This window comes from Zeus faber (assembly GCF_960531495.2).
Source record: "Zeus faber genome assembly, chromosome: 21".
Classification (NCBI taxonomy): Eukaryota; Metazoa; Chordata; class Actinopteri; order Zeiformes; family Zeidae; genus Zeus; species Zeus faber.
In genome coordinates, this window is record NC_137208.1 from 14,813,450 (window position 1) to 14,826,186 (window position 12,737).

At 46.8% G+C, this 12,737-nt stretch overlaps 2 protein-coding genes across 2 annotated transcripts in view; one reads left to right on the forward strand and one right to left on the reverse strand.

Moving 5' to 3' along the window:
- Window positions 1–12,737, forward strand: part of snd1 (staphylococcal nuclease and tudor domain containing 1) — a 209,764-nt gene that overhangs the window by 92,646 nt on the left and 104,381 nt on the right. The gene's annotated exons all lie outside the window — the stretch shown is intronic.
- On the reverse strand, window positions 7,398–10,392 carry lrrc4.1 (leucine rich repeat containing 4.1; the record flags this gene model as incomplete). The annotated part of the gene is made up of 1 exon (XM_080022054.1): window positions 7,398–10,392. The coding sequence occupies one exon, from the start codon at window positions 10,390–10,392 to the stop codon at window positions 7,528–7,530; it is 2,865 nt and encodes a 954-aa protein (XP_079878180.1). The 3' UTR covers window positions 7,398–7,527.

Sequence of the window (12,737 nt, forward strand, 5' to 3'; positions counted from 1 at the left end):
CCTTCGCTTCCTCCGTGCCAGGTCGCCTTCCCTTGACACGTCTCAATTCCCCAACAGACAAACACTTCGGTCTCAACTACTGGCCACAGGGCCGTAAAAATAAGGCTCCTTCATCTCTGGGTGGTAAGAAGATGAGGATATCCACCAAACGCACCGTAAACCCTGCACAAGCAACACCCTAAGATATCGCCCTACATCACAGCACCAAGGATGACGGCAAATAACATCATTTTTAAAAGAAGGCCTAATGCCTCCATAAGCGAACAAACATTTGATCTAGCCTGGAGTGGAAAAATCCATTTGACTTTCAAATGCATCTTTCACCATAAACTCGTTCAACTCGGCCACATTGCAGCACAAGGCCTGTTTGACCAATGGTACATGAGATATACTTACTCCAATAACAAGAAATCATGGTAATTGAATATGGCTGTTGGCTTGAGCACGTCAATCTTTTCTTTTCTTCACCAGAGGGTTAACCACTGAGCTAACAGCGAATATCGACTTGCCCCTCTCATCAACTATTGCCTTTACCCTCAACACCCTCTCCTTAGTGGATGTGTTCCACTTTTTATATAGATATATATAAATATATATAGATATATATAAATATAGATAGAGATAGGGATATACATAGATAAATAGCAAGGGATACAAAGATTATGCCATTTAAGATTGTCTCATGGACTCCATTCTGAGAAGATTTATATTGTTACATATGATTTAGTCTTCCTTACCTGCTAGTTACTAAAATTCATTAATGGAATAAGGTGACATTTTGGGACTTCAAAGGTTGTTTGATTGTTTAGAAGCTGTGTGGGGGTTGTTTGACTATTTTGAGGACTTACAGTTCTCCTACACACCTGTCTCTCTATATAGGTGAGAGAGTCTTGTGGGTTTTTTGTTTTTTTTTGTCAGTCTTATTTCTTCAACGTTACGTCCCGCAGTGCTGTTAAGGTTTACTGTAACCGTGCGGTGTGTCTGCGGTTTTCCCAGCAGCCAGCAGTATTGTCCGAAAGGACAGCGGGCCCCCTGCTGTGCGTGGCTGGTGTGCAGCTTGGGGGCCCCTCAGTTCTGCATGCGGACCGGCCCGTGCCTTTGACACGAGTGCTGAACAGTTCCCCGCCCCTGACTCATGTTGACTCATGAGGCATTGCGCTCCCAGGCCTGCTTAGAATAGCCTCCTGTCTGCTCCGCTGGCTCTCACGCACGCACACACACACACACACACACACACACACACACACACACACACACACACACACACACACACACACACTCCGAAGTACATGCAGGCACCCCGCTAGGATAGTCTATCGTAAGGAGCGGGCTCAGAAACATGCGTGCAATCTCCCGTGGGAACGGTGTCAAATATAGCAGTGTCAAATGGGGGCTGCTGAACACTGCATTATTACAGTTTCATCACAATAGACAGGCTTTAAGTACATGAACGGTGGCTGTGGTGAACATCACAGGCTTTGGTGATCTAGGACAGAGATTCTCAACCTCAACTTGATTCACATTCGGCTACAGATCTAGTTTGATAAGATTTTGTCTCTGGTACCCCGATCTGAGGTTGTTATGAGACATGATTTAATCCAAACTTCCATACTTCATCTATACCATAGTTAGGAGATAGCAGAGAAACGTTGTTCAAAATTGTTGTTATTGTACATTCTCTAATGGTGCAAACGACTTGCTAATGAAATAAAGGTGAAATGTAGCTATAAATAAATTGCTGGGGACCTCTTGAACCTCTTGAAGGACTCCATTGAGAACCCCTGGTCTCGGACATTCCAATGTGTAAAGCACTTTAGAGGGGGGAAAAAAATGCATCCACAGTTCTGATTCTGAATCCTGATTGGCATCAGAACAGGAAGGATTATTTCATGTTTATTTTTATTTTTTCCTGCCGGGGGAGCTAGGGGCGCTGACTTTGACCTGTGTCGTCAAAGTCAAGGGATGGCGTGTTCTTTACGCGGGCAGTCCTCTCCGCAGTTCCATTTGCACTGACCCCTTGATCCTCGCACGGCCCTCCATCCCCCGTGCCTCCCTAAAGTACCCCCAGTGGTCCAGTCCATTACCGGTATCAGCACTTCCTATCTGCTGCAGGCCGCTATGGAAACACCCCCTCCACTACCTAACACCACCACCACCACCCATCGCTCTCACACCTCCTGTGGAACCGCTGCCAAGGCCAACCACCAATCACTCTGCAACCGGGGGAGGGGTGGGCGTGGTGGGGGGGGACAGGAGGCAGTAGATCCCCCTCTCCATCCCTAGCTGGCACTATTGCATCATGTTTGCTCTGCTTCATCCTCCTCTCTCGCGCTCTGCTTCAGGCTTCTTGCCTGCTCGTCTGCCGTTCTCTTGTTTTCTCGTTCTCTGTACTTTTCGATGTTAAAACCCCCTCTGTTCCTCCGCTTCCTTTTTGTCCTTCTTGTTCTTTATCTTGCTTTCTTTCCCTCCACCTCTCTTGCTCAGTTAGAGGTCCGATGCATTCCACTTTTATTCCTCATCAACTGGCTACGGTATTTTCACTCTTGCATACCTTGTTTTCTGCTGCTGGCTGCCTTTTCCTCCAACTCTGTCCTCCCCATTGCTTGAATTTACTCTGTCCTTTTATTTTTGTCAGTACATTGTCTAATTTCTCCTTTGCCCAAATGTTAGGTCCCTGTGTCTCTTTTCCACTTGCCTTTCTCCTCAACCATTTTTTTAGAGTCCTTTTTCCCCACATTTCCTCACCACCTGGTCTTCCTTCTCATCCTCTCCTTCACGCTCCTCCTCTTCACACCCCTCCTCCTCACCCTTCTCCTCAACTTCACCCTCCCCCTCTCCTTCACCCTCCTCCTCTCCTTCACCCTCCTCCTCTCCTTCACCCCCCTACTCTCCTTCAACCCCTCCTCTCCCTTCACCCTCCCCCTCTCCTTCAACCTCCTCCTCTCCTTCACCCTTCCCTTCTTCTCCAGCCCTCTCCCTCTCCTCCATCCTCCTCTCCCCGGGCGCTGTGAGCTGTAGCTAACTGGCTTCATGTTGCCCGGCTCGCTCTTTCCGAATGGCTTCATGATTGCTAATGAAGCACATGGACAGAGAGAGAGAGGACCAACGGAAGTGGGAGGGAGGAAGCGATGGAAGGAGGGGGTCATTTCCCACAGAGATGGCCCTTTGTGTTTCCACACATGTTTGAGCCTGACAGCCGCCACGGCTGCCCGGTTGCCCAGCTGATTAGCTGGCTGACTGACGACCCCATAGCCATGTTGACTCATTGATTAGCATGCAAGTGCCCAGCCTCACCCGGCCTATTAAACTACATACCACAAGAAAGCTAGTTGTTGAACAAAACCACACAGCTTATGAGTCTCATGGAAAGCAGCCTCATCCTCGCACAGCCAAGTCCAGTGCAGGATACCGCCTCATTGCTTAACGTTGTGCTAAACAGGCAAATGTTGAAACTTGGTTATTTGTTCACGCTAAACATTTGCATACACCACTGCATGCACAAACACACTCCACCCTGTTTGTTTTTATTTCAGTGGTTGCTGCTCATACTACAACTCTGGCAAAAGGGAAGCTCTATCACGCTTTTCAATAGTTCTATTGTCAAAACAATTGTGCACAAACAAGATAGTGGACAGCAAAGGCTCGCCGCCTGAAGTGGGCAAGAACAAGGTTTTATTAATCTGTTCTACAAATGAAAGATTCCTCTTTTTCTCCCCCCCCCGTGCTCATACAGTGCTCATGTTCTCTCGTGTTTTATTGCATCTTTGTGGTGTAGCTCACTTATTTTTTCCCTCCCGTTTTACATAGACTAACCGGAAAATGTTTTGCGGGCGCTAATATGGAAATGCACATGTAAGGAACACACCTGCGTGACAATGCACTCATAAACACACTTGCCCACCAGGCCCATCCCGTCTTAGCCCGCTGTCATACCTGGTTTAAAGGCAACAGGGGGAAAAAAAGCTCACTTTCTTGAGGCAGGCCATGAGTCATCAACAGAAACGGAGAGGAATAGAGTGAGAGGAGCGCTTGATTTGATCCTGTCTGATTTTAGCCTAAGTGGCCAGTGTTGATGGCCCTGGGTGCACTGCAGTGGGTTATATTTATCCCAATAGGATGACAGTGGCTCAAGGAGGGGAGAGCTCTCCTTCTAAGATCCTGACAAAAAAAAAAAAAAAAAACTGTGACGCAGTCATGACAAGAATACCGCTCCACCCCATGCATGGACTTGGACTGTTCCGATCTATAGCTTTTTGAAAATCCTGTGCGTCCGTGTGATTAGCCTTGGTAATCGTAAATGTCTGTTTGTGTGTGCTTTTAATTCCCTCTGTGTACGAGAACATACCATTAAAAAGGATTTGATCAATTCAAAGGAAACTTTAATTTGGCATGTGTGGTGGTTTATAGTACAGAATACCAGTCACATTACAGATATTCATCTGACCTTCCCCTGTTTCTTTCTGTTCTGTTGCACCTCTTTCGAGAGCAGTCAATCCCTGTTTGTTGCATCACCCCTGTGTATTTTACTTGGGAGGAATGTTTCCGACTCACAAACTCTTCATGCATTCATTGTTGTGGGGATAATGTTGCCTACGTTCCCAACACAACGTTTTGGTACCTGTATTATTTGAGGAATCTGTTATTGTGCTCTTTTTTCCCCCCATAGCCTGTCCTTTTTTCAGTTGCTCTTTGATAGCCCTAGTCTATGCAGCTAAACCTTGTTGCTTTACTTAAGAGGGCAACTAAAAATATAGACTTGCACCAATCCATGTCCTACTTTACAAGGTTTGACCTCAGAACGGTTCAGAGGACAGCCAAAGTGTGGGGAAAGCAAAAGGCATCCATTTCCGTTTAATCTTACCTGTACATTTCTCTCCCCAAACCTATCTCTCATTGCCCTGATCGCCACTGTGATTTCTAAATCAGTATTTACATTCCATTTGTTAACCCAAGAGTCATACAAGTTGTATCTGTTCTATTTTTGATAACTTGACAACATTGCAGCTTTGGTTTCTACATTGTGCTGACTGTAGTCTGTTTGTATAATGTTCCTGAAATAAAACTTGGAAAGATTGACTGACTTTACTTATAATGTTCATTATCTCTAGAAGAAAACTCTTTGTGTGTGTGTGTGTGTGTGTGGGTTTGAATATTTAAAATACATGTGTGTGTTTATGTATGACATTGTTTTCCATTTTAAGAGAGCATTTTGGATATTTAATCACAATTCTTGGTGAGTCTAATCACAGGAAATCACAACTCCTTTGAATTAAATTGGCAACTAAGAATTATGGTGGTATTTAATCCGGAGGTCCCAGCTGATTTTCGTCTCTATGGGTCTGTCCCTAATTTCTGAGCGCATTGTTGGCCTTGAAGAACAACTACCTTGCCTTTGACAGCTATGCATCTTGGCTACGGTAAAAGCATTTATTGCCTGCTGTGACATGCTGACCCCTCCTCTCTTCCTATGCATCCATATATCCACCCTCACTGCCTTTTTTGCCTCTCCGCTATCACAAAGGCATGAAAAGGCGGCGACAAAGGGGATGAAAGAAAAGCCCTGTTGTTGCTCTGATGGCCCTTGCAGGCGTTCTCCCAATGACCAGTGACTTCACTCCACTGCCGCCTGGTTATATAAGTGGAGGATGTCCACAGCTCTCTGGCTTGATTGACCAATGAAAGCCTGGGAAAATAATGTAATTCCACCAGCTGTCAACAGCTGGAATTTGTCTTAAATTATTCATTTGACTTTAAAGGACTGAATTTTCTGTGTTTGGCCAACTAATGCTTTCTGGCAATACTCTCACACTTAACCTTGACCTACCCTCCTCTCCTGCTTAGCACAATGCTTCTTCTGTCATCAGTACTTTGCGCCCTCAGCCTAGTTGGTCGTTCGGTTCCCACCCCACCGCATCACTTACTTTCTTGCATTTTATTCAGCCGGTATGCTGGAAGCACTGTCCCCAGGGTTTTTATGTAGTTCTGAAGACTTCTGCTGTAGGAAACCGGCTCAAGCAAAGACCGACATTGCAAGCTTGCAAAGAAAAGCAAATGGCAGCAGCAGTAGCACTGCTTGGTCTGTCATTCCCTCACACCACAGCTTCCAAAAACAAACCATCCCTTAAGTCTGACAGGCGCCTACTAACCAGCGTGCACAGTGTCTATCATCTTTCTCTGTTAGGCAGAGCAATGTGAGGCTATATTATGATTGAGGGTGGGGATAATGTTGAAGATGGAGAATGCACAGTTAACAGCAAGACCTGAAAACATTTGTCATCATAAAAAGACCCTTGCTGATTGATGAAGGCGCAACATCTGGTAATGCAACGCATGTTTTTTTCTTTTTTTTTTCCTTTTGACAATTACAGATCACAAATGATCTTTCATGTAAATTCCTCACCTACCTAAACTCATTAAGTACCTCATTCATAGTGCCAGTTGAAGGTCTATACATCACACCACCGGACAAAAAAGAAAACACCATTCAACCTGCACCTCAATAGGTTGAAATTCTGATTTTTGTTTGAGGCATAGCTGTCCCACATGTTTGCTCAGACATTTTTTTTTTTTCCCCACACTATGCAGCAATAAATTAGTTTACATCCTTATTGACACAGTCTTCAGAATGCAAGAGTTGGCAAGTTTAAGGGTTACAGTGTTTTGATCAACCACACCTCTAAAGCACTATGTTATGCTTGATAGGGGAACCAAACCAGCGCTTCTATAACACACACACGAGGGTATATTACGTATTTTAAAGATAAGAAGGAACAAAGCACCAGGCACTTCTGCACCATGATTCATTCTGCCTGAGTCATTTGGCACATTTAGGGTTAAAGTATAGCTGCAGCGTCTTACTGCAGTGTCTAAAGCATTCAGCGGCTCGCTACAGTATACGGCAGTAGAAAGAGAAATAAAATATCTCTCTAATGTCTCACTTTTTTTCTTCCAAAAATCCTTTTATTGCATTTATAACATTTGGCACAGTACAAATTCATGGTGCTTTTACAAGATAAACCTGTAAAGATCGACACTGACCTTTTTTCTGTATTTGTTAAAGAAAGTCTTTATAGTATAAATGTTTTTTTTTTTCTTTTCGCTGCATTCTCTGTAGCATGGTTTAAAAATCACACAGAATGCCCCCTTTTTTTTTTTTTTTTTTTTAAACAAGACTACCCTTATTTGTCAAAGTCAAGACAGCATCTTAAACAACTCATCTTTTTAAATAGAAGTTACAAGTTAGAAAATAGTTTCACTTCATTTCTTTAATATAATATGCTTCTCTATCACCAGCCCATGGTAGTTTCAATTTTTCCATATATATATATATATATATTTATATATATATATATTTATTTATTTATTTATAAGCATTTACAACACAAAATCATCAGTCTTTAAGTTTGCACTCTGTACAAAAAGTCGTTTCTGTCCTTTTTTGTTGTGCATTCTATTGCATGGATTCATGAGAAAGATAAGTGGGGAGCAAAGGGGCGATTGGGATGGGTGCTAAGGAATGGGGCTCTCTTAAATCTGAGTCTCCTGTACCTTCTCCTTGGTGTGAGTTTTTATGACAAAAGGCTCAGACATGGCTGTCATGGTGCTGGGCAAGGTTCGAGGGAGAGAGTTCCCAACATTGTTTTCTGTCCATTTAGCCCCATGGCCAGATGGTTTATAGGTGTTGTATTTTGGCTTGAGGGTGCCATGCTCCACCTTATGGGGACTGTAGTCCGTGTTCTGGGGGCTGTAATCCATTTTGGGTCTCTGTGTGTGGGGGCTGAAATCAGACTTGAAGGCGCTGTAATCTGTTTTGTGGGGGCTGAAGTCATTCTTGTAGGCGTTGTAGTCAATTGTCTTATGGGGAGTATATGGATCCTTGGGTTTGTAGCTACTGATGTCAGGTTTTGGTCTCTGGGCACTATAGTCCATTTTAGGTTTGGGCTGTGTACTGTAGTCCGGCTTAAATGCACTGTAATCAGGTTTAGGTCTTGAATGAGTGCTATAGTCTGTCTTAAATGGACTGTAATCCGTTTTAGGTTTGGGATGTGTACTGTAGTCTGATTTTAATGGGCTGTAGTCATGTCTAGGTTTTGGTTGAGTGCTGTAATCTCGTTTAAAAGGACTGAAGTCCGATTTTTGTCTGGGATGAGTGCTATAATCTGGTTTGAATGGACTATAGTCCGATTTAACTTTAGGGTGGGTACCAAAGTCTGTTTTGAAAGGGCTGTATTCCCCTTTAGGCTTGTGAGTGCTATAGTCTGGTCTAAATGGGCTGTACTCTGCCTTTGGTCTATGGAGGCCGAAATCTGGGGTAGATTTGTGGGAGTTGTAGTCTGGAGTGGATTTATGGGTGCTGTAGTCCATTGTGGGCTTATATGTAGTATACTCGATCTTAGGCTTATGAAGGGTGAAATCAGGCTGGGGTTTGTACTCAGCCTTGGGTTTATGAAAGCCATAATCTGTTTTGTGGCTGATGAAGTCCAGTTTGTGTATGCTGTTGTGGTCCCGGATCTCGGGCAGTGAAAGACCTGACTCTTGGGCTGCAGAGGCTGGTGGTGGTAGGTCCTCTTCGTCTACCTGGATGATTTCTACAGTCCGCGCAGCTGCTACTGTGCTCCTTTGTTGGTGCCGCTTCCTCAGTTTGTAGAAGGCGATGAGCATGACTGCAGCCAGTAGCGTTACAGCCACAAAACAGCCAATTATGATCTTGGTGGTCTTCATCACCTCGTCTAGGCTAGGCCCATTCTTGCCTGGCTTTCCAGTCGCGCCTTTTGGTCCTGGCACAACGGATGGCTTTGCAGCAGCTGGTGGGCTGTCTGTGCTCTGTAGTAGCACAGTTGGCGTGGAGATGAAAACTGGGCGAAAGACAGAAGGTGAGGCAGTAGTGGTTGTCGTTCCTTGGCCTCCACCTCCTCCACCAGCAACTCCAGCCCCTGCAGCAGCAGCTGTTGTAGTAGTTTTAGGTTTGGGCATCTCAGTGGTTGGCCCCAAGACCTCAACAGTCACTGTGGTAAAGTAGCTCAAGTTGGATGTGTTGAGCTCTGCTGCACTCACATTGAGATAGGCTGAAGCATTGGAGTTTCCTGCTGCATTGGATACCATGCAGGTGTAAGTGCCAGTGTCTGCTGCCAGGACATTGGAGAAATTAAGCGTGCCGTCATTGAGGACTGATATTCTCGGGTGACTAGAGGCGTGCGTCAGGACAGTCCCATTGGGTAGAAGCCAGCGTACCGAAGACATTGAGGCAGTGCGGCAACGAAGTTCAGCCACCCGCTCGGCTGAGATGTTCAAGTCCCTTGGTGCATCAGCAATAAAGGGGGCAGAACATTGGAGGCCGGAGTTCTCCCCCTTGTCCACTTCCACTAGTTGTTGACCTCTCATGCTGGCAGGTGAGTGGCAGCGTCCACAGCAAGTAGAGTTAGTGGGGATATACTCCCTCAACCAGCGAGCCAACCACACGGCTTCACAGCCACAGTTCCAAGGATTGTGGTGGAGATGTAGCTCCACCAAATATCTGAGGGGGGAGAAAAGGTCATGTGGCAACGCACTCAGATTGTTATGGGCCAAATTGAGCTCCACCAATGACGATAGGTCGTCAAATGCATTGCGTTCTATCACGGTGATTTGAGAGTTCATTACCCACAGCTTTTTCAGGGAGCGCAAGCCTCTTAAGGAGCCTGGCTTGATCTCTGGGAAGAGGTTCTCTGAGATCTCTAGTTCCTCCAGTCCTTTGAGGGGGCTCAGGTTGGGCATATCACCCCTTATGTTGCACATGCCCAGGTTGAGGTACTTGAGGTTCTGCAGGCCCTCAAAGGCACCCTCCGAGATGTACTCCAGTTTCCTCAGCTCTCCTAGATCCAATCGCATGAGTGATGGCACCCGGTTGAAAGCATAGGAGGGAATGCTCTCAATGGGGTTGTTCCTCAGCCAAAGTTCCCTCAACTTAGAAAGGTACTCAAAGGCCCCACTGGGCACAACCGTCAGTCGGTTGTCAAACAGCTCCAGGGTGTTAAGGCTTGTAAGTCCATTGAACGCACCCACCTCAATCTGGCGTATGGCATTGCGGCCTAACTGGAGCACCTCGAGGTGGTGCAGGTGACGGAAAGAGTCGGCCTGCACCGCCTCGATGGCATTCTCCATCAGATTGAGGTGGCGCGTGTTGGCAGGGATGCCTAGGGGTACTCGTGTGAGGCCTCGCCGTGTGCACACCACCTTCCCCTGCTGACTACTGCAAGAACACTGTGGCGGGCAGCTCTGGGGTCCTGGAGCCGCAGCGGCCGCCCCCGCCAAAGCCAACGAGGCACTGCTCCACGCTCGCGCCATCAGGAAGACAACACAGAGCAGGGCGGCTTTCCTGGCTCGACGCACAGCTACCCGCCCCAGGAGACTCATGATGTGGCACGTTCATAATTCAGCATCATCCGGGGGAGGGGATGGGGGTGTTGGGGATGGGGCTTTTTTGTAGGGGTATGGTTCAGGGTTCGGGAAATGGCACTTAACTTGGCCTCTGCGTTGATGTAATCAGGGGCAGGGAGTTGGAGGGGGCTGGAGAGGAAAATGGGAGGAGGTGGGGTTCTGATGCTTACTAACAGAAGGGTGGAGTTGCCCTATCCTGGATTAAGCAATACTTTTCCTCGGCAGTGCTCAACGTTGGCTAAGGAATGGAGGGCAGAGTGGGCTGGCTTTTCTAAACCATGTGTATGAGAAGTACATAATGGCAAATTAAGCAACTAAAACCCTATTACGAGACAGAAGGGAGTGCAGGGTGTTATAAATTGATGCAAAGAGGGGTTGAAACACTAGACACCTACCTCAAGTTAATATTACAGGTCCTTGAATTGAGATATATATCTTCCCTCCTTTTTGCAATCACAGATTAAGCTGTAAGGGTCACACCAGCGGTACGTATATCCCCAAGAGCCTCAAAGAAAGCCTTTCAATGTCTGCTCTGTCAAATAGGAACCAGAGACGTCAACAAAGACAAACCCGTTTTGTAAATCCACACATCCAAATAGAAAGATTTGAAGGCCTTCTGTGAATGTTTTTTTTTTTTTTTTTTTTTTTTTTTTCTTTCTTTTTTTCTTCAACGCTCCCCGTTCGTCAGTCGGTAAAAAGACAAAAACAACAACAAAAAAAAAGCAGGATATTGGAATCCAGTCAGGCTCCTGAAGTGGCAGCGGTTCCCTGCTTGCTCGCTGTCGGCTCCTCTTCTCTCGCTTGTCCTTGGAATCCGACAGTCGATCCCCCGGCTAGACGCTTTCCCCAAGTCTCCATAGCCCAGGCAACCATGCAAATGAAAACACTTGCACCGAAGCAAACCGATGCTCAATTCTGCTCACGAAAACCAAGACAGAATGCAGGGGGGGGGGGCGGGGGGGGGAGTGAAAAATGCACAAAACAAAACGGGTAAGAACCCTCCTCTGTGGGTTTAACGAGAGTAAAGCATGAAAATTCCACAGCCCTTTCAAGTGTTCTTTGCCTTTTGTTTGTGGCTGACGGGAGACGATGGTGGGAGGGTGGGTGGAGGGTGAACCAGGAGATTAAGAAGAAAGGGGAAAAAAAAAAAAGACCCCCTCCTTTTTCTGCTCCTCCGTTCACTTTTTGGTAGTAAATCAGTCCGTGGGGTGGTCAGTCTCGCCCCTTTTCTCCTTCCCTCGCTCGCTCTCTTGAGTGGCGATGCGTCCGCTTGATTATTTTTTTATTATTTTTTTCGTCTTGCCCCGGAGCACTCGGTGGGGGGGTCGGAAAGGCAAGGCGACGCACGCTGCAGTCATTAGCTTCTTTTCCCTCTCTTTAACTAGCCCCACACGCCAGACCCGACAGCTGCGGCAGAACCCGTGCGCACACACACACCATTCCCGCCTGACACAGACACTAGCACACACTCACGCGCACTCACGGCACTAGCAGCAGAAGCGGCACGCACACAGCGGCAGCTGCAGCCTGCCTCCCGCGCACTTCCCAATAATCCGTCAATTTCTTCAGAGGGTGGGGGGAGGCGGTGTACCCAGAGGACAGAGTGGTTGGAGGGGGCGCAGTGCTGTAGCACGGTCGAGGATGGGGGGCAGGAGAAAGGAGGGGTAGGAGCGCACCATGCTCTTACACAGAGCGACTCGGCAGCAATTGCAGCGTCGTAGGCAAAAAAAAAAAATGCTCTCGTTCTCTCTCTCCTTGTCTCTCTGTGTGTCCTCCTCTCCGGGTGTATCTCCGGTTTCTTTCTCTCTTTGACTCTCTCTGCGCTTTGGCCGTTTTTTTTTTTTGTTTGTTTTTTTTTTGTTTGTTTTTTTCTGTTCTTTCCCCTGTTGCTGCTCGAAGCCCCCCGCTAGTGCAGCATTCTACCGGGCAGAGTGCGAGAGGAGCAAGGCGAGCGCGCGGCTTCCAGGCGTGACGTTGACAACGGCGTCGATGTGGAAAGGATCCGGTGTAGCAGCAAAAGAGAGGGAGCGTGCACCGGGGATTGAATCAGGCTCTCTTTCTCTCTCTCTCTTACTCCTCCCTCCCTCGGTCCCTCCCGCCCTCTCTCACTCTGCTGTGTCCTGAGGTAGTTGGCTGAGCTCAAAGCACTCAGACCTTTTTTATTTATTTATTTATTATTTTTTTTTTAGAGCTCTAGCCCTTCACGAACCTGTTTTCTCCAACTGTCCTCTTTTTCTGTTCCGCTCTTCTTTGCCGGGCCATCACTTGTTCTTTAGCCGCCTGGACCAATGGAAGAGATGGACAGCAGCGTCCCCACGGCA